The sequence below is a fragment of the Triturus cristatus genome, chromosome 7 (assembly GCF_964204655.1).
Source record: "Triturus cristatus chromosome 7, aTriCri1.1, whole genome shotgun sequence".
Classification (NCBI taxonomy): Eukaryota; Metazoa; Chordata; class Amphibia; order Caudata; family Salamandridae; genus Triturus; species Triturus cristatus.
This window is the reverse complement of record NC_140590.1, coordinates 323396442-323419630: the sequence shown is the minus strand read 5'-3', so window position 1 is coordinate 323419630 and position 23189 is coordinate 323396442. Positions and strand designations below refer to the sequence as shown.

The 23189-nt window shown below is 42.8% G+C and overlaps 1 protein-coding gene across 2 annotated transcripts in view; it reads left to right on the top strand.

The window, feature by feature from the left end:
* Positions 1–23189, top strand: part of TFPT (TCF3 fusion partner) — a 183108-nt gene that overhangs the window by 45507 nt on the left and 114412 nt on the right. For both annotated transcript variants that reach the window (XM_085616414.1, XM_085616413.1), the window contains exons 3-4: positions 15843–15913; positions 18922–18991. In XM_085616414.1, coding sequence (XP_085472540.1) covers positions 15843–15913; positions 18922–18991 — 141 coding nt within the window. The remainder of the gene's footprint in view (positions 1–15842; positions 15914–18921; positions 18992–23189) is intronic.

Sequence of the window (23189 nt, the reverse complement as noted above, 5' to 3'; positions counted from 1 at the left end):
CTGAGTTATCAGCTCTGTCAGTTGATTGCAGAACTGTGAAGTCTTACCTGGAGGCCGGTATAAGAGGAGTCCATTAATAATATTTTTTGGGTTGGCTTTTATCGTAAAAAAACCACCTTCACTATTGGGCAATGTAGCCTTCTCTAAGGTACAATGTAGGTCGCTTTTGTAGATCATTGACAATCCCCCACCTTTCTGCCTTTCTCTGTCAATTCTGAACAGGCTGTATCCTGCGGGGACAGCTTCCAGAGTTTCGGGAGTTGAGGCTTCATCTAACCATGTCTCTGTTAGGAAGAGGACATCGAGATTTCCCTCTAGCACCAAGTCATGTATCTCTAATTTGTGCTTTTTGAGGGATCTACAATTTAATAATGTCAGCTTTATATTTAACAGCATCGACTCATCCTTTCTCCCCCCACCAGTGGAAAAACGGCAGGTCGCACATTGTGGCATTGGAGGGTCCATTAACATGGTATGGCGGCAGCTATCTTCCACATTGGAGCGGAGGGCAAGTAGGTCACTTGTAGTGTACCTAATTTGTATTTTATTATTTCTATCATTGGAGATAAAAGGGGCAAGGGTACTGGCCCCGTGCCCCGGTCTGCCGCAGACGGGCTTGCCTTTGGCGCGCCTTCGGCGTGCCGCCGGTGCGCCCGCTGCGCCCTCCCGCTGCGCGGACGGGGAGGCGTCATCTTTTTATCCAGTGGGAGGCGGGCGGGAAGCGTCCAACTACAAAAACTACAAAAATTCCACGGACCTGATAATTCTCGCCTCGGTGCCATTCCAATCATGGAGTCCCACTCTGCAACTCTGGGCAATAGCTTGCTTAATCTCCACAACGGCCCCCACAACGCTAAGGATGCCTGGCCTCCACCTTGGGGGTGCCCAGGAGTGGACGCCTCACAGGGAAAGCCAGGATGGGTTCCACAGCGGTATTCGTACAAGCGCCTTGAGACCCTTGCGGGTGAGTAGTGCGCTATACAAGTATCAATTTACAAGTATCAATTTACATTTTTACATTTAACTACTGGACCGCTACCGTATTCCTTCCCCCAAGATGGCGTCCCTCCTAGCCTACCGGCGTCAGCACCCAAATCGGCTGCACCGGTCAGGAAATGGCATCGAGGGGCCTCGGAGCAACGTAATTCTTACACCGAGGGGTCAGTAGTGGAAGCAGATAAAAATCAACTATTTAAAATATTTTACAGTTTTTAAAAAAAAAATAATTCTGCAAACAATCGAGTAGGTGCCCGTGGGCAAAAGGGATAGAAAAAAGAGAGACCCCGGCTTCCGCCTCAGGGGTGAGCAAAAGCAAATCTGAGCCCTGACTAAAAGGACGAGTTTAAATGCCTGGTCGGGCTGGCGGGAAGCGTCCAACTACTGGACCGCTACCGTATTCCTTCCCCCACGATGGCGTCCCTCCTAGCCTACCGGCGTCAGCACCTAAATCGGCTGCACCGGTCAGGAAATGGCATCGAGGGGCCTCGGAGCAACGTAATTCTTACACCGAGGGGGTCAGTAGTGCAAGCAGATAAAAATGAACTATTTAAAATATTTTACAGTTTTAAAAAAAAAATAATTCTGCAAACAATCGAGTAGGTGCCCGTGGGCAAAAGGGATAGCAAGGAGAGAGCCCCCGGCTTCCGCCTCAGGGGTGAGCAAAAGCAAATCTTCAGATTTGAACAGTTAATATTATAATTGGCCAAATTGATATTTATAAAATATTTAAATCTGCCATGCTTTATACCATGCCAAGCTATATACCATATTTTATACAGTTTTTCAATTTTCTTCTAATAAATTTGTTGGGATACAAACACTAAGAGCAAATCTGCTGTTTTACACTTCATTAGAAGATCTAAGATCAATATATGCAAGAAAATATTTTCTGCCAAACGAGGAACACTCGTTTTCATAACCTAATGTATTTAGTTCCAAACTAGTGACCAAAAACCAAATGCTATATAAGTCATGTGTAACCAATCTGCTTTACCAGAACACCATGACCAACAGTGTTCGCTAATCAACGTGTTAGATTTAGAATACTGACCTGGTTGATGTTTTCTGTATAAAAAAATATATATATTTTGTGTTGTATTGGTCATGAAAGATGCAGAATGCATCCTTGACCAAATGGCATCCTAAGTTTGAATTGACCACATTGAAATCAAATCCCTTTCCTTTTGAGATTTAATATTAGTCTTATCTCTAATATTTTCTCACTCTGAAGATTGCTGCTGGGAGCTGCTGAAGGACAACGAGAGGAACATGTCTGTTGTTCCCCGTTGGTGTTGGCACTAGAGCTAGCATTGTACCCCACCCCCGATCTGCCTGCTTCAGGCTTTGCTGTGTGTGCTGGGCATTTATGCCCCGTCTTTTGGCCTTGTCAGCCAGTGCCCCCTATTAAATAACTGTGCGGTCTACCCAGGTTGAGAGGTACCGTCTCAGCTATTCGGAGCCCATGCAGTGCCTGCACCAGTTCGTGCTAGTCACTGGAAGTCATTAAGCCTCCTCTCTGCCCCTATTCCCCTGTGTAGGAAATCTGCCCTTTCTGCATAATCACCCTGGATTTTTCACCTTTTGCTGGACCCTATATCTTTGCTGGCTTTAGAACTCTGTGCCTTTTACCTTTGCTAACCAGTAGTAAAGTGCATGTTCTCCCCCTTTAACTATGGTTCCTCCCAGCCTGTGCTGAGTATTGAATATGTGTGAACTGCCTCCCAGGAGCATTCGATAGGTTGATCTGAATGGGCAGAGATGAGACTGTGAACTCCACAAAATACTCAGAGTGTGGGCCTGGGGCATCCTGTGGCACCACACTGTTCAATCCTGTTTGACAGCTCTTTTGAGCCACATGTAACGCTTGTGCCACACTTGAAAGGGATACAAGAGGATGCCAAGATAGTTCTTGTGGATCTCCTGGCTGGTTCCTGAAGGGCTGTATTATGACTTTGGCGGTCGGACTGCCATAGAACCACTGCTACCACCAGGATTCCCCGATCCCTGGCAGTCTTGCAGCTGTCTGAGGCTACAATATGCTAGCGGTGCAGCTGCTGCACTGCCAAGCATATTATGAGTTTCCCCACTGCCCTCCATTTCATGGCAGTGTGCCTCGGTGCATGGTGGTGCATGAGGGCGGCACATGGTGTGTCCCCTCCTGTTTTTCTGCACCACCAGTTACACCACCGCTTGGTCTTCAGTCCATGCCGTCCTGTAACACGCTGTGGCGGTCCCACTGTGCTGCCTTTGTAAGGCTTTCCTATGAGCCTTTGAAAGGCAGCGCCGAAGGCCAGCTGCCATAGGCCCGCCCACTCAGATTACAATATGTAATCCGGTGGGTAGTTGGCGTTGGAGTTTAGCGGTGTGGGAGCAGAGAGGTGGTGTGACTCCCCGCTCACACACCGCCAAACTCATAATCAGGCCCTAAGTCCGAAGATAAAATCTTTGACCAGGATAAACCTGGTTGGTGTATCTGACCCGCACTCCTTTGAAAATCCAGTCTATCACGACCGTTGATTATCATTGGCGTGTTATGCTTTTTAGCGCCGTTTTTACTCAACACTTTGAAATTTCATCTCTCTGGTTCCCCTGATTGGATTTGTGTTCTTTTGTTCTGCAATGTTACTATATTTTGGTCTGTTTTCTTACTGCATAAATACTTTACACACTTCCCAAATTAAGCCCGTCTGCTCTGTGCCGTAGCTACCATTGGGCTGAGCTCAGGTTAATTTAGTGACCTGACGTGTTGGGATTATTCCTTGAAGTGGGCAAGCGCCCACCACAAATGTTAATCCAGTATTTTACACCGTGCTTATCCGCCCTTGAGTGCCCACTTGCTAGCGCCAGGGTTGTAGCAGTCTGTGCTAGTGGTGCGTTGCAGGGAGACTAAGGGGGTGGCATTCTGTGAAGACAGCAGCACAAGTGCAGCTTGAGGGAATGTGGAAAGCATCAGACGTACAAGCATAACATGACAGACGACCGAGGACATTGTAGAAATCCCATTGTGAGACGTCTGACTCATGGGAGGGTGTTTCCCTTATGTGACCGGAGGGGGTGGGGGGTTGAGTTAAGAGTTAAATTGTTAAGATTTGGTTTCCTGGGATGCAACTGCTTATGTCCCAACACTGTACTATGTGTAGTAACGCTAGATTCTAGATGTGAACATATCCTTATTTGATAAGGTCGTATTGTGTTTTGATTGTTTAATACTTACACGCAAGTATATGTGCTATGGCAATGTTACCATGATTGTATTGTGACTCTGGATGATTAATAACTCAATAAAAATATTTAATTAAAAAAAAAAAACATGGCAGGCAAGTGTTCCATCCCATATTCCGGCTAATTTTTCTCTGCCATGTATGAGTTTCGTTCCCCAGTACCAGTATCACTAGGGACAAAGACAACACAAATCAAGGAAAAAGCGGCTGTGAGATGAGCGTATCTGGAGAAAGGGACAGAAAAAGATTACTAAACCTTGTTTTTAATCAAACAACTGTTAGGTCTCCCAATTTCGTATGCAAACCCCAAAGAAAAGGTTGGTAAAAAATGAAAAAAATGCACTCCCTTTTGCTCCTTGCGCAACAGCACTCCAACAAAAATAGGAGCTCCCAATTTCAAATCCGCAATTAAAAGTAAAGCAAAGTGTGATCCTTTGGATAATTATCTTATAGAAATGCTGTGAAAAGGAACCCCTTTTTTAAACACAGCAAGAATTAGCAACCACAAACTCAACGTACTAATATGATAGGAGCAAGCCCAGCTTTAACAGCAGTGCAAATAGTAGCACATCCCAAAAACCAGCGCTGAGCCCAGTTTGTAAACAGGGAGTTCCGCTATCCCCCACAATAATTGTAATTGGTAAAATCGAATCGGCGCCCCCAGTGGAGATTGCACCACCAACAGAAGCACGCTGTTTAGGTAGCATGAATTCTCGAGTGACACTGAAATAAATCAATGATTAATATATTTAAGATCAAGTTAGGCAGTGCAAGAATGAGGGGTCAGTAACATGGCCCTCCCCCAAATTTAACTGAGAATCCAAAAGAGAGGTATCTAGTGATAAGCATGTAATAGCATGCATCTTTCCCAGTTACCACACCCTTTTAGCGACAGATCATTAGATATTAGTCGCTGGATTCCCGGGCAATGGTCATAGACTACAAATTGTACAGGCTGAACAACTTAATACACTGGGCACAGACCAGAGTTAAAAGATCCAGCGAAGGATGCACGTATGCTCCAGTTCTGGATAAGGATGCTAGCTGACCAGAAGTAATGCTGTTGCTTGTACAGGATCTAAAACAAGAATTAGCCCTCAACAGATGGGCAAATAAACATGGCGAACATACCTCCTTGAAACCGGCAACATTTCCATCCCCAAAGGGAGAGCCCTCGCAACCAATGAGGAATAAAACCTAGTTACAGGTGTTGGGAGATCACAAAATCTCAGTATCGCTGACTTCAAAACCAGAAAATCCAGATCCCATTAAGCAAGTAGAATACTCTTCCTGGCCCATATCTCAATAGGATATCAAAGAAATACCAAAAAATTATTGATATAAAAAATTCAATCACTGTGGTGTCAAGGAGGAATTCATTTCACAAACATTAGATTTTCCACATAAGACAAACAAAAAACACCAAGATGCAGAATCCATGATAGAATATATAAACAAGGATACAAAGGTGAAGGATTCTATATTGGTGGTAGTGTCAACTCTCAACAGCGTACTAATTTGAATTAAGAATATAGGATAATTAATATCTATGAAATCTGGACTGTTATGTAAATGGTGTCCAAGACGCTAACATAAGCTCCCTATCACAAATATTCCCCCCCACGCCCATGGACAGTGGACTAGCCGTTTTTCAGAAGATGCAACATTCACAGTGGAGCATGCAAATTATTATTATAGTAATTCCCCTGATTTCAAGAGTACGCTGCTGCCAAAGCGTATTCATTGATGTCCCACCTGCGATTTAAAGCAGATGCCCACAGTGAAAAGAGCACAAGACAGGCCAGGAAAATGTGCCCCTCAGGATAGTTTTCTGAAAATAAGGTGGAGATCTGGCCCAACCACCAACACACACAAAGAAAATCCAACAAAGTAGTTTACAAGAGACATAACGACTCGAATAACCAGAGCAGCCCAAATTCTTTGACCAGCAAAAATAATACTCTTTAACAAGGCAAATCCAGAAAACAACAAACCTAAAAATGAAGGACTTTACATAAAAACAACTGAAATGTTACAGGTGCGAACAGACAGTACTGCAAATGCTCAAGGTCTTTATGGCTCAAAGAAAGACATTTAGGCCACAACAAGAAAGTACACAATCCAATGTAGCTGAGAATTAAACCAGAGACACATCTTATATCCAAAATACCAATTGTGCAGTGGAGTGGGGGAGCATTTTAAATATGGTCAACACAATTAAACTGTGTAAATCTGTCCTACCACTAGGTCGCATTGAATCCAGAGACATAGTGGCAATAGTCTTTGAACATCCAAAGCTGGGTGATCAAAACAAATCAACAACGGTGGCGTCATGAAAGCGCAACAGGAAAATTGTTAAAAGAAAACAAAAAGCTGTTCTAGTTATGGGGAGTTAGAATAATATTGCTGGCCCCATCGGCTAACCTTACATTTTTTGTTTAACTAAACACCAAGAGAACACCTCACCCCACCGAAATTCAATCAGGACAAAGTCAACATTCTATCATACTTTGACAATACAGTGATATTTGATCAAATTCCCATTGGCCTCCAGAGAGCCTTAAGCGCATTAAACAAATATATTGCAATAGTTACAACTTAAAGATAAACAGTTACAAGGCTAAGTTTTTTAGATGTGTGTGAAAAACGTGTAAAAGCGGCCATTGGCAGCTAGACTGCATCAACATTGAGATTGCCAAAAACTGCAAATATTTAGGAGTATGGCTGAATGAGCTTGGAAGCATTAATACACAGCTTGCAGCTTTCAAAAACACAATGTTGGCCCTTAATAACTCATTCATTCTTTACTCAGTAACTTGTCTTGGCTAAACATTGGATCACTACTCCGAATAGTGGATTGCAAACTAAAGCCAGCTCTTACGTATGGGATGATAACTTGTCACTGCATATTAAGAAAATGGTTATAGATGGCACACTGTTGAATTTATAAGTAGCTGTCCCATTTGCCCGGCAGTACCTCTCACGCACAGATAACGTTTTAGTTCAAATTACCGAAGCAGGCACATATGCTCAGTGCCACCACATATGTGGTCTACGGTTTGAAATTGCGGTGCGCCCCGGCAAATCCCTAACACACTGGTGTGGGAAGCAGTATACCTAAAATAAACTTTGTGGAGCACTTCATTATCATCAGCTTTAAATGATATAAAGTTAACGGAAATATGGGGAAAGAGACTGCTTAAAACAGCTAGCCATGCTGTTTAAAAAAAAAAAAAAGTTACATTGATACCTATATGCGAAGACCTGGCAAAGTTGGGAATAGAGCCTATGCATGAATGGTGTCCAAGTCCTATGAGACACCAGCAAAAACAAAAATATTTGTATTAGCCACTCTCTCGTAATCTGAAGAGTTAATAGGAATAGAATTAGGCTGATCCCCCTTGGGGATTATTGCCACAGCAGGCTATTTAGCGAATTGGATTGCCACAGACTGATTATGTAAAGGAGCTACGGAGTCTCTGTCCCACATTATATGCTCCTGTAGAAACCTACTCCCACAGAGAAAACTGCTATTCAGGCCAGTGTTTTTGAAATGAAAATACATAAATACCAAAAGGCAGTAGAGGAGTGTCTAAAAGGTGAAATTCCCAACTATCCAGACACTTCTTAAAATTAATGTCCCTCGATGTTAAAAGGCTGTCCATTGATTTTGACCAGTTATGGTACCAGGTTCACCCTCTTCCCAACAACGCACTGTTGTGCCAGGTTCACCGCCGACAATGAAAAGGAAACACGAGCTCAAAGAAAGGAATTTGATAACGCATTTTATTGTACTACTGAACTATTTGTTAAACATTTCCTTCTCTTCATCTTTCTTTTAATCAATTATGCACCCTTTTTTATTGACACTTAAGAGGCTGGCCTCGATTTTAAAGATTTTAAATAATCCTACAATAAAATTGTTTTTCTTTACCTTTACTTTACTCTTAATGTTTTCTGCATTCATTACGCGATTGTACATAAAAGTAGCCTATTGGGGTTGTGAATCTGTCTTGAGTAACACAAACACTATGAGCCCAATTAGGAGTACTACGGCATTCCGCGAGGACATTCCGGGTGGCTGGCAATGTCGATGCCGATTGGAATCTCTGCATGAAATTCCTACCTTTATGAGTTAAACCCCACAGAATGCGGATTAACTGTAAATAACAGGTTTTTGTGTAAGGTCATCACTCTGCACAGAATTGCAGATCCCCTAGTGTTTAACACAAACATTTACTTGCTCTCTGCAGGTGATAGGTGTCTGGAGGAGGGATGCAACAGGAAACAAGTATTGGCATAGCCAATAGGTCTCGCTTTTGGGACCTTATAAGTGTGTAGCCATGCAGCACATTATCCTGGGTCCTGTGTCACCAGAGATTGATTAGCTATACAATTACTACACACCGGGTCATGCAGACTGATTCGGTAATACATGCTTGACTCCGGAAACATTTATGGACACATTCCAAGGCTTAAGGCTTTTTAATGCACACAGAGTAAGACAAGTTCTTCCATGCAAGTTAACAGCACTATAACATTCTGTGTGTGACTGAGTCACTTGAGTATTGAACAGCCTGAAGAATCAGTGCCAGGGACAAGTTAAGCCTGAAACAATAAGATGACAAACAACTTTACTGAGGAATGCATCACGGAGAAAGAAACACGATTAAGCCGTGCATTTGAAACCCATAAACTAATCTCTACTGTGGGACTCTGCACTCCACGAGGGCATTTCAAATTAACAGTGCTTGTCCCCCCACACCCAGAAGTCAGTGGGTCTGGCTCATGTTGTACAGCATCTGCTGTGAAAGGTTTAATGGCTGCGTGGATTGTACTGAGCTAAAGCCAAGACTCTGGAAGTCAATGTGTGCACGTCGAAGCACTCGCGCAGATGCAGAGACACATATTGCAATAGGCAAAATATGCAACAAAAAAACAATCTGCCCAGTTATTGCAGTGTTTGTTATGAGTTCTGCTATAACAAATATACACGCAGTAAATAGATTTGTATCACCGAGAGGTTCCAAAAACCCAAGGTGATTTTATTATAAGCATATGCAACTCACAAAAGGTCCCTGGGCGTATATGCTAAATTCAAAAAGCTGTCACTGTTGCCATCTCTGCATCAAATCTCATATTCTAGCATTGCTTTTTAAATTCTTAGGCCCTATTCATACCTTCATTATCTTACTTAGTAGAAGAGAATTGTACATCATGAAACAGACATAGCCCACATAGATTCATGAAGATTCATGTGGCAATATAAAATGAGCATGTAAATGCAGAAACCGAGTGGCAATATGTGCTTCGTTCGTCAGTGTTGCTGGCCAAGTATAAGAAGAAATACAAGGGCAAATGAGGCTTCAAATATGCCTGCAAGACCGAATCTGGACATGTAAAGGTATTTTACTTCTACTGCAAGCTGTCCCAGTGGCTCAGGTCAAAACCCGTCATAGCCAGATCAGAGGGATTTTCAAACATAACAACAACAAAAACTTCCCAATCCATCTAGAATGGCTCTCAAATGGTCAATGGCCAGGTCTGGTGAGATGCTGCTGCTTCCACAGTCTCCGCTGTTTTTTTACTGAGCATGGAATGGAACATAAAACATGAACAAGGCATGGGAGAAAGGTATATCTTAGATCACGTTCAGTGTGTAGCTAAGCCATGTGAAATGCAGCACATTATATGGCACAAACAGGCAGATGCAGGACGGCAGGGCTTGCCGGCTTCTGGCTAAGTGATATTTTTTCAACTCACCGCTTATGGCACAGAACAAGGGAAAAGAGGAACTAAAATTAACATTAATCGCGACTTAACGTGAATAGATCATATGAATTAATTTCAAAGCGCTATATGTGAAGAATACACCACACAACGCATGTCTTCCAGTCTGAGTTGATTATGTCAAAGTGCAGGTTCCAGAGCAGAGACAGGACTGTGTACTACCTTTACTGGAACACTGAAAATGTAATGGTGCCATCAACTTTGCTGAGGATCCACCAATCCAGGGCATTTTTTTCCTTTAACCAACGTGATGGTGAGGGGCAGGGCACTCATGTAGGAGCAGGGTGGGGGGAGGGGAGTGGGTGTTAAGAATAGTCAATGTCGGAGTGGGGAGCAGCCAGGGAAGGTGGTGTAGAGCCGGGGGTTTAAAACAAAGGAAAAGCCAGGCAGGGGAAGAGGAAGACGCAACAGAGCTGGGAGTGGTTCTTTTTTTAGAAATCATGCCGTTTACATTGCATGTACTAACTCAGTAGTTGCGTGATTTAGCTCAGAAGCTCCAAACATGGCGCCCGCAGTACGTGCCAACTCACGGATAAACTAAATTAGAGCATGGACTGCAAACACAGCAATGTCTTCAAAACTGGGAGCACAGCTCTCACCTGAGTGCAGATGGTGAACGAGATCAGGATGAGGCTCGTGGTGCGTGTGAACAAAATGCGAAGATTGTTTTTTTTCATCTGCAAAGCAGCACTAGGGACCACTAAAAGACATGGATAAAAATAAAGCACCCCTACCATATTCGATATTGTGTTATATAGCCCCTCTGTGTAAATTAGCACATCCCTAGCAGTTTATGTAACTTGGCACCTAATATCGCCTGCCTAATGACCTGACTGGAAACGTGTTTTATTTGCTGCAGATGAATTCAATCGGCGGTATATATAGAATTATAAAAAATAACGAGGTTGTACAACATTTTTTTAAAAAAGCGCACGCGAAAAGCATTGGCCGCGCGGGCGCCGAAAGTGTAAAGTGATCGCGATGCACTTAATTACCCGTGACGGAGAAAAGACAGATGGCGGCTGCGCGCGTCCACGCGCACATGCGCGCAAGCTTGAGGCCATCAAAAGCCTCTGGTAGCACTTTGAAAACCCCCTTACTAAAAGTCGAGCAAGCAGCGCATGCGCTGCTCTAGGCTCGACCTAAAAAAGATGATGTCACCTGACACGGTGCATTACATACCTTTTCTGGTAGGGTTAGGTTGGGGCTGGGCAAAAGAATTTTACCAGTCGCATCCAATCACATGGGGTTGCAAATGACGACCAGCCTAATAAATATTCATTACGCAGGTTGTTTTGCCATTTTCTCCCCTCACTACCCGCATGTACAATTTGCGATGCAAGATATTAGTACATAAATAGCATTGCAGATAGCATTCCCATTTGCAAAATTTTGTGGATAAATTGTGCATTTTTCATTTCCAAATAGGAGTAGTTCATAAGTTCCATAGTCACTGAAGTATCAGGTCAGCGAGGCTTACTCAAAAGCGGAGCAGCGAGCAACTGAGGTGGGGACCTAGATGCTACAGTAGTTGACCAATGAGGCAGGTAGGGGGCCAGTAAGAATACACTGTAGCCTCCAAAAGGAAGAGTGTCAGGGAAGACCTGGATAGGTACACCTTTCCAGAAGTACTGAAACAGGAGTAAGAGTTACTCATACTCACCTGTATGATGGGTGACTCGACTTGCTTGTGAAGTGATTAAGGTACGGAAGGCCAGAGTTCAGGGTCTAGGCCTATACCAGGCCCTAACAGGCCATAGGAAGGCAACCTCAACCTACGGACCCTCTTCATAGATGCCCTGGTCTCCTAGGCGTAAGATTAAAATACTTTGTAGTGGCCAATCAGTTAAGGTCGTTAGGAAGACATATAGTACTCCAATTCTAACAATCGGGCATGCCTCACTAAAGCAAAATAAGCCACAGCACTAGCTACACTAGTGATGTATTGTCCGGTACAGCTGCTCCCTGCCACTAGTATTTTTCAGTAGGTTACTGGGCATTTTTTACTGTCACTATTTTTGGCTCCAAGCCCTTTTTGCGGTGACAATTGCTAGATAAACCATGTACTGTATTAAGCACCTGCTGCTAAAAATCGTTATTTTATATGTGTTGCGGATAGAAAATTAATTCTAGGAAACACTTGCTGCTAAAAATCTTAATTTTAGGGTCTGTTGCACATAGGATATCAGTTTAAAAAAATATGTTCAGTTGAGCTTTGACAGCTTACTCAGACTCAGTCTCCCAGAACATTAGGACCACCACTCACGGTGGTGAGTTAAGCCACGCGCCGAGGACAGCCATTTTGGGTCAGAATTCTAGCCTTTTCCATCTTTAGAGGGAATTTAAACGAGGGTGCTGCGTCATAGCACAGCAGTAGAGTGCAGCGGATGCACCACAGGGATGCCAAAGGCAAGTCTGTCTGCGCCCGCCCACACCTGGACGTCTCCAGACCCCTACCAGTTTGACCCCAGAAACCAAGGGAAGGCTACCCCATGCACGAAATATCCTACTACAATTAAATAAATCGCCATGGCATGATCCAAACTCTTGTGTAGTGGGCTCACCTAGCTCAATTGAAGGTCCATACTCCTGCCAAAATTGTAAGTCGAAATCTTGCCAACCAATGGACCTACAATCCGTTCCCCAAACCCTATTAAGCACTTAGCTGACCACGCTCTTAAATGCCTGTATTTCAATGCTTGATCATCACCCAGGCACTCCATTGAAATATGGGACCTGATTAGGGATGAAACTTCAGCTCTACCTGACATTGCTGTCTCGCTGCCCTCGAATTATAAGATTTTAAAATGCGATAGGGCAGGACACCAGGGCAGGGGCACGGCCATTATCTTTAAAGATTGTATACCTGCTCAACCGAAGGTCGTTCATCATCGGCTGATGGAAAATGGCTAGCATTTCAATTAGCCCCTAAGGAACAGAGGCTTATGGGTGGTACAATTGTCTAAAGACCGCCGGGCTATAGCGCTCAATGGGCTGTTTGATTGCTTGCACCCTTCATGCTAAAACATGATAGGTACATTGTAATTGACAACTTTAACCTACAATTCTAAAATTTAGGAGATCCGCTTTGCAGACAACTAGAAAACGATATGCTTATTCTACAGCTGACTCAAAAGATTAGTGGCCCTAAACACTCTGAGGGGCACATTCTAGATCAGCTATTTTCTAATTCCAACAACATAAAGAATATTGAAATCTCCCCTCTCTGTTCTAATCACTTTGGCATAAATGTCTCGATTCATCTTCCTTTAACCCAAAAACAAACTCCAAAAAACCCTCAAACGACCAAAACATCATGGAGTAAAATTAGTGTTGAATCCTTCCCAAACCACTTCTTTTCGCCTGAACTAGACATAACCATTCCCCTCAATAATTATCTAGGGCAGCTCAATATAATTATAACGGCAGCACTTGACTCCTGTGCCTCTTGGAAAAAGAGCAGTTCCCGTAGGAACAACAAGGCCTTAAAACATTTTACTCCCCTGAATTGAGAAACGGGAATGTAAAGCATCTGAGAGAATGAAGACGCTCCAAAAAAACAGCAGATAGACCATCCTACAAACACCAATTAAATTACTACTATAGGAAGATGAAAAAAGGAAAGAAAAACTATTTCATCAAAAGACTGAAAATATAGCCTCTTCCAAAGAGCTGTTTAAAATTGTGAAAGAACTGTCCCATCCAGTTAGTTTGCCACAAGCTATTACCCCTTCACCTCTCCACTGCGAAGCAATAGCCAATTATTTCTCTGACCAGATAGAGAATATATACTCTGCTTTCGGCTCACAACCTTCCTTAGAATACTTTCCATGGGCCCTGACAGGCCGCATGCTGAAGCAATTGTCCAGTTTGGTAACTTTACCTGTTTTTCCAAGGAACAAGTGGAGAAACCCATGATTGAAAATTAAGTCGGGCTCCCAACTAGACCCCTGCCCTCATTTTATATTTTCCCGCCTAAGACCCAGTCTGAGTGAATATTTGACCCAGATTTTTTAACTTGTCACTAAAGACAGCTGTATACCCGGACACGTGGAAGCAAGCTCTAATTCTCCCATTAGCCCAAAAATCAGGACTTGACGTAACCATCCGATCTAATTTTCGTCCCATCTCTTTGCTCCCATACATGGCTAAAGTCCTCAAACTGGTCAATCTTCAATTGACAACCGTTTTGGAGAAGAACAACGTAGTTGACCCCTCTCAGATGGGATTATGAGCTAAAAAATAGCACGGAATGCACTCTTCTTGCTATCCTGGATAACATCACACTGAAGGTTGACCAAGGCAGGGCAGTGGCCTTGATTCTAGTAGATCTTTCCGACATTCGACCCAGTCTCTCATAGTCTTCTGATTAAGAAACTCCATACGATAGGGCTCCATTCTGCCAGCCTCCAATTTGTTTGGACCTTTCCTATGTAAAAGATTCAAATCTGTCCAGTTAAACACACTCCGCTTGCTTAAAGGCATACCTCAAGGTTCTTCATTGAGCCCAACACTTTTTAAAGTGTACATCGCATCCCATGCCACATTGGTTTAAACAATAGGGATTTTACATTTGTTCCTAAGACAATGACATCCAATTGATCATCCCTATTGTTGAGAAGCAGACAGAGACCAAACAATTTTTAGCATTCTGTCTCTCTGGGGCGGCTAGCTGGATGACGGCGCAATATTCACTGCACGCAGAAAAAACTGAAATTCTTCTGTTTGGCAGAGCCAAACATATCTGGGATGACACCTGGTTGCCTTCCACTATGCACACCGCACTGTTACCCAAACATATGGCTAAAAATGTAGGAATTATCATTAATCGATCCCTGTTCATGCAGGACCAGGTCATGTCCACGTGTGCTAAATTCTTTGACCTGCTAAAATGTCTTAGCAAACTCTTGAGATGGATTCCAAATGATTAGCGTAGCACTGTAGTCCAGGCATTAGTTGCGAGCAGATTGGACTATGAAAACGCATTGTATATGGGGATGGCTGACTACTTGTTCAAGCGTCTTCAGGTGATCCAAAATGCCGCTGCAAAATTTATTTGCAATAAAGACAGATATAGTTCTTCCATCTTTTGTCTAAAAACACTTCACTGGCTGCTCATACGAAAGAGAGCTAAATTTAAGCTCCTTTGCCATACCCACAGGGCTCTTCATGACTCCAGCCCTTTGGCAGAAGGTTGAATTCTATCAACCCACGGGGAATCTAAAATAATCTAACCTTGCTCTAGCCAAAACAAAACGCATCACGAAGGCCAGAGCTGGTGGCTGCTCTTTCTCCTATGTGTCAGCAACCCTCTGGAATTCTCCACCTCTGGATAATTTCTCACTGAGAACTACTATGGGTCTAGATCAAAACTAAAAACTTGGCTTTTCCCAGAATGATGAACCTTCTTTCCCTGTACCCAGTGTCACCGCTGTGGACTAAACAAATGGCAGTTTCAGCAATGTGATATTCCCCTGGGGATGAATGTTAGTGCTCTACAAATGCCATAAAATAAATATGTTTGTCGTGACACGTCCCTTCTTCTAAACCAATCCATTCCTCTTAACCACTCCTTGTCACTTAATCTGCCCTTACCCTATTTCCTTAGTCTCTACATTGCCTCAGATCCAGTGCCCATGAAAAGACACTAGTGCCAACCTTATTACATCGCTTCTTATGCTTTCTTCCTCCTCACCAGTTGTTTCATTGTAGCACTTAGCAGTCGTCCCCCACCTTTCATCCCATGTCCTAACCAGCAACGTCTTGCTTGTACCTCCTACCCCCTTCACTAGTTTCTGCATTGTTGAACATATATATTTTTCTCCTGTTTAGGTGAATGAGCGAGTGCTGAACCGACTGCACCAGGTTGAGAAGATCACACGGAAGATGAAACATGAGAGAAGGTACTTCCTTTTTATACTTTTAAAATGCACATGTCCCTCCCTACACTAGGCTCTTTGGGGCTAACTCACTCCACATCAAATCTGATATGAAAATCCAGGTCTCGTCAGTGGAGAATACTGGTGCGAGATTCAAACGATCACCTGGTAATTGGAAAAAAAGATTGCAGGTGTTCTCTGTCATGAAGTATTTCAGTTGGACATCTAGATGTAATCTTAATATTTTTATTATCCTAGGTGTCTCAATATTTTGACCTGCAAATCTGTTTAGGACATTTAATGTTGGATGCCCTGTTGAAGGCAATGGAGTAGCAAATGTTGGAAGCCCTGTTGAAGGCAATGGAGTAGTAAGTGGATAATCATGACTGGTATACACCCTGACACAATATTCCTGTTTGTCCTCTGTATCTCCCCATTTAAACTAAGCATTTAGTTTTTTTTAGGTGTCGCCTGACCCAGCGCATGCGCTGGTCTGGCGAGACTTATTGAGAGGGCTCCAAAAAGTGCTACCAGGCCAGCCTAGAGCTACAGTGCATGTGTGCGGGCGTGCGCACCACTTTTATCGCGATTACTTTCATTTTCACGACCGCTGTGATGTTTGATCGCGAACCAATAGGTCACCCTTTTGGGACCTTATACGTGTTTAGTTATGCAACTGTTGCATGGCTAAACACTTATAAGGTCCCAAAGGCGAGACCTATTGGCTATGCCAATGCTTGTTTAATTTATCGAATACCCAATAGCAGTGCATCTCTTCCACAAGGGGCTACTCTTTAACCTTGTAGCATGCCTTAGAGTTCTATACCTGGCCAGTAAAGGTCTGCTCCAGCCTTATAGGTCTGTGACCCCCTAACATGAATGAGGGCACATAGAGATTGGTGTAATCATTGACCGTGGACTGGCCTAATACAACTACAATTTGCAGTTACGCTACGGTTAACTACTAGAGAATATGTTAAATTATTCAGATACGCATCTCTTTCTTAAAAAAAATAACCAGTATTTATGAACCACAAGGCCATGTTAAATTTAAGCATAATCTAGATCCAGATAAATTGCATATGAAATACCAAATCAACACCTTCATTTTTTCATCTGGTTTACTTGATTAATTGTTTAAATGTTCCTTTATGGCTGTCCTGTGTGGCAATACAAATAGTATACAACCTTTACAACAATGACTTAGTTCCTTATTTTTGTCATTGCACCATTAATATGATTTTCTTTCTCCTATAGTTTCTGCAGATGTTACCACCTTTTCCCATAGAAATATGAAAATATCTCTGCATATTCTCAAATATTTCTCCACAGATTTAGACTGCTTCTAGTCTTGGTTATTTGGGTACAGTGGTAAGGATTATGGCTCCCCGAGTTGGGTAATATGGGTTCAGGCAGTAGGTTGTGTCTGGCACTGCTGTGTACTGGGACAGAGCAGCAGCGTAATCGCCCAGTACCTCTTTTGGCTTTATGGTTAAACTTAGTATCTATTTAAACCCTCCAGGTAAAACAAACAATAATTTGACCAGGATCACACAAGTTAGATCATCTTGCAGAGCATCTTGTAAATGTAACACAAGTCACTGCCATCACTGCATCCTCCTTCCACACCCTGAAGATAAGGAAGATCTTCAAATGGCTCCCAAGCAACACTAGAAAAACTGTTTGTCATGCCTTAGTCACCAGCAAGTTGGACTACGGGCACACCCTCTACGCTGGGATCACCAAGCAACTTACTCGAAGACTACAGACCATCCAGAACTCAGCAGTCAGACTAATATACAACAATCCACACAGACCTCTTATCACACCACAACTCCAGGAGCTCCGTTTACACAAACATACTAATTTCAAACTCCTCACATCCACATCCAAGGCAATACACACTTAGGCCCCACCTACCTGAATAGTTGCATCTCTTTCCACCAACCACCCATACACCTCTCCTCTGCGGAACACCAGCTCGCACTCCGCCCACATGTACACAGAACTAGATCAGGAAGACGGTGTTCTCTTACATCACTCCTAAAGCGTGGAATTGCCTCCCACTCCACATCAGAGCTTCCTCCTCTCTTCTTGAATTTGCAAAAAGCTGAAGACCTTTTTCTTCAATTAACCAACCCACCGTAGGCAGGGCTAGGCACACAAATCTGTTCAGTGCCACAATGCCCTTGAGGGTTGTAGTGCACTTTACAAATACAGATAACAATATCAACAGCATCTAAAAACAACCGAAATGTGCCTGTGAAAGTATAGTAGGAGTACGAAATTGCCACAGGATTCAGACCTGGAATTTCCGAATCCCTGGTAACTTCCTAACTTAGTGGACCCAAGGGTCCAACTTCTAATGAGCTGGATTTACCCACCACCAGAGTTAGAGGTATCCCCGGTATTTGTAACTCGGGTGGGTGGGTTGGGAATAATCTGTTTTATAGACCAGGCCACTTCTAATGATGCAATGGCTGTTTCACCAGCAAGTGCCTGCCTGTAGGTGGCTGCATCTCCACTCTATACAGAATGGCTAATTGGATCTCTATCTGTAATGACCCCACAGATTGCAAATAATGGGCTAGGGGCGTTGCATAATAAGATGTACTTGGGCAAAACCTTTTCCTGCTCTTTAGTTTAACAGACTGCTGCAATTAAAGGAAAGTATGCTCCATGCAAGTTTATTTGTTTTTCTTGAAACCAGGCCTTCGTAGCCATGGGGAACTTACTTTAGCAATGTTTGAATTTGTTACTCCAGTAATCTGTTTAATGTTTAAGTAAAACAGTATTTCTATTTTCTGCGGGGTGTAAATCTAAACATTATGTTGGTAATCAGCATGTCGTATGTGCAGAAATCAAAATGTGGTTTGTGTGCTTATTTGGTAGATGTAGTTCCTGTCTTTCTTCGAGAAATGAATATCTCTGGACCACACCACTTATCTAGCCTTATATTGTGGGTTTATTGTTTTATTTGAAGGTGTTTTCCTACTCTGTACCAAATCACTTGTATTCACTTTGTTCTACAGGTTCTTGATGAGGATTTTAGATTCGTATGGAGACGACTATAGACAGAGCCAGCTCAGCATTTCACTTGAGGTATGAAACTATTTCTCTGTAGACAATTTTTCAGTTATAAGTTCTTCGGCGAAGATTTCAAATTACTTGAATCAGTAGAATCGAAGAAACTGAGAGGCTATGCAGCAGTTTCTGTAGTTGGGCATCTATAGATCCTCGAATGGCGACTGACTATCGTGCAGCATTCTGATGTAGCACTGTTGTCTCTGTGGCATGGGTTTATTTGCTGAGATCATGAATATGGAGGAAAATCTTATCGTGCTATTCCAGGTAATGTAATATTGAGTTTTTATTCTACAGGAACATTTTCAGCCTTAAAAGATGCCAAATGGAACAGTCCATGAATTGTGTTCCTGTAAGAAAGATTGCTTTGTGCAGTTGTACTTTTGACACCTTATCAGAGCAGTATTTGTTTACAGAACCCATTCATGCTTTGGGAGAAAGGGGACAGTAGATCATAATACTAAGCCAGACTCATCCCAGCATCTTAATCATCTTGAACTGGATGTGGCATTTATTTTCTGAGTCACATTAAGCTGATGTGGGAGCTAGAGATAAGTAACTGCTCTTGTGGTTCACAACCCCCCACTTAGTTTCATGGCTGGAACCTCCTTTATTTCAAGATTACATTTTTTGGTGATTTTCTGAGATACATCTAGGCAGTCAGTACATTACATTGAAGACATCCTGGCAGTTAGGTTAAAGATTGTGGATGTTTAATTTACCTAATAAACCCACAAAGACGTGAAAAGTCATTTTGCGGTGCAGGCGTATATTAACTATGATCAACTAGCTGATACGTGTTTTGTTCCAAGAGGAACTTTTTTCAAGGCTAAAAGTTTTTTTATTTCTGGCATGGTACATACTGTAGTATATGCGGTTTATATTGAATCAGATGGTGGGGATGTCTTCATTGTACGGTCCAATAACCTTATAAACCAAACTATCTTTATACACATTTCTCTATTATTGTAACTTCGTTTACAACAGCATTGTTCTATCTGTGTTATACTGTAGGGTTGTGCTACTTTGTTTATATCAGTGGACTTGTGGGTATGGTGTTACGTGGTACACACTTCACCTCAGGAAGCTAACATTCCCTCTTGAGTGGCTGGGATTCTTGCAGAGGGTAGCAGTTCACATTCAGATCCAAACTACCCAATTCTCTTGCTTTGTGTACCAAAATAAGATTGGAACAATGTGTGAGTGAAGCATGGCACATTGTCACCCTACTGTAACTGGTTTAAGGCTTGCATTGTATCATTTCAATAATTTTGGGACTCGCATGCCTTTCCCTTCCTAAACGAAGCCACACAACTGAATGTGGTCCTTGATGTTGAGTGTCCCATTCCGTCTTTTGATGAAACACAAGAAATCTCAGTTTTTTATTTTAATCAGAAGCCTGTAGCTCCTTCACAATGGTATTGCACAGGATTTTCGGGAGGGAACTGGTTCTTCACTGCAGTGTTCAGGATGTTCCCTTGACCCCTGCGCTACAGGATTCTTTAATGTTCTATTGTTAGCCACAGTATTAATGTAGTTCTTTCCAAGAATGGGATTTCCTTATAGACTCCCAAAACCTAGCACATTAAACCTGTGCTTGAAAAGCAGACACCAGTGTACCATGAAACTATGGGCCCCTTGAAAAATGTTGATTTGTGTTGAAATTGAATGATAAAGTGACTTGCCAACAGCTATTTCAATTCCTGACATCAAGTGACCTCTGATGAGATGCCCAAGTAGGATTATACACTTGATGAGCTGCTGACTTAGCTGTGGTCACAATCTGGAATAAGTTGGAGCCTGTTAAGAATACAAATGGAGTGACTAACCTTATACTGTTAGACCTCTGCCCAATACCAGAGTTAACATAAGAAGGATCATCCCACATTTTGAAACAACCATCACCTTGCACTCTCCAGAATAGACTTGGCATTATAATCTGAAACAATTATCATTGGAATTCTGATTTGATCAGGCATAGTTTACTAATTAGTATTGTTTAGTGAAGATGCCAACCAATAAATATATCTACAGTTCATCAGAGTCTCAGGGCATAAACATATGTTCACATTATCTCATGGACACACAATTTAGAACATGAAAGTAATAACAAAGACACACAGTTATTACAACAAAGTATACATGGTGCTAATCTGTTTCCTGTCTCCCAATAGCATACACATTTATAGGTAGTAATGTGGAAATTTCACTGCATAATCCACCTAAGAGGTAGCCCTATTATGAAGAACACCTTGCCAAGCAACTGAATTAGCACTAAATCCATTTGGAGAAACTCTTCCAGCATTGATGCGTTTCAGCCGTGTAAGATTTTAGATATATATATATATATATATATATATATATATATATATATATATATATATATATATATATATATATATATAAATTAATGCTAATGAATTTATGACGTTATAATGGTGGCATGGCTTGTGAAATGTCCAAACGGAATGAAGGTGTAAATTGTTTTAAATCTAGGAGCATGTTTATTCCAGTGTAAATATGCAGTTGATTTGTATTCAATGTCAGTATCATATGCTCTAAGATGGCGCCCAATTCTGAGATCGTAACAGTCCCCTCTTCCTTCCAATGATTGTAACGGCGCCCGTTAGCATTGACAAAGGCCAATGCCGAAACACGTTTGTTTGAACAAAACTTTTTTTATTTAAAGTGTGTGTGTGTGTGTGTGTGTGTGTGTGCGCTCCACACGAAAGTTTGCTTCATCTGGATCCCATAGACAGTTGGTGCGTTATGCCGGCTTAGCCTCCCGGCCGTAATATTCACTCCAAACTGAAAAACAGATGAAACGCACTCCCAGGAGATACAGCAAAGTGCAGTTTATTCGGTTACGCGTTTCGACCGCATAGCTGTCTTGCTCATGCTGTCGAATCGCGTAACCGAATAAATATATATATACACACACACAGTCCAAGGTTCCCACCTGTGGAGACGCACTCTGACATCCACTGCAGCAACCTTCATGAGGTAAAAGCCAATCGGCGAGCGGATCCAGTATACAGTGATGCGTTTCGTGCTCATTGCACTCTTCAGAGGTGCGACAGTCATTTTGGCATAGAGGCCACACCTCCCATTTTGAAATAGGAGCCCTCCAATGGGCGACTCAAATGAGTCTGCGTTGGTTTGTGGGTCTAGTGTGTGCCTCAGTTATGTGCCGCTGTCTGAGACATTTCAAGCCCACCAATGGGCCTCCACTTGTGTGCAAGTGGAGGCCCATTGGTGGGCTTGAAATGTCTCAGACAGCGGCACATAACTGAGGCACACACTAGACCCACAAACCAACGCAGACTCATTTGAGTCGCCCATTGGAGGGCTCCTATTTCAAAATGGGAGGTGTGGCCTCTATGCCAAAATGACTGTCGCACCTCTGAAGAGTGCAATGAGCACGAAACGTGTCAGACGTGAATTGACAGGCATGCTGTAAACTGGATCCGTTCGCCGATCCGGCTTTTACCTCATGAAGGTTCCTGCAGTGGATGTCAGAGTGCGTCTCCACAGGTGGGAACCTTGGAGCTTTGAGACATATATATATTTATATATGTCTCAATCCTGGCATCTACGAAAGACAGGCGCTGACTCCGTGGGAATTTCTCAAAGAAAGTAATTATTCCAGAGTGACGACCTAGACGCAACCTATATATATATGTATGTGTGTGTATTACCTACTGGCAGTCGCCAGTAGGTAGTTATAGTTAGGACCTAGTTTCCATAGGGAAAGCGTTTTTTGTTTTCCCAATAACTTTGGCGCCGGTTGACGAACCTTCGCGAAATTTTCAACACTAGTGGCCCGCTCCGGTCAGCTCTTGTCTTGATTCGCCAAGCGGGGGCCGAGAAAAAAAATATATATATGTAGGTGTGTATATATATATTATCTACTGGCGGTCGCCAGTAGATAGTTATAGTTAGGATCGTGTTTCCATAGGAAATCCGCAACATTCTATTTGGAATAACTTTGGCGCCGATTGACGTATCCTCGCGAAATTTTCAAAATAGGTGGGGCGCTCCGCTCCTTCCCTGAAAGTCTCGGGGGGGATTCGTCAAGCAGGGGCTGAGAAAAAGGGGGGGTCCCAAAACGCGTTTTCCTCATGCATTTTTCCATAGGACCTTTAGCCCAAGCTACAGCCCGAACGGCTGAACAGAATTACTTGAAATTTGGCAGAGAGGTAGTCCTCAGGTCAGG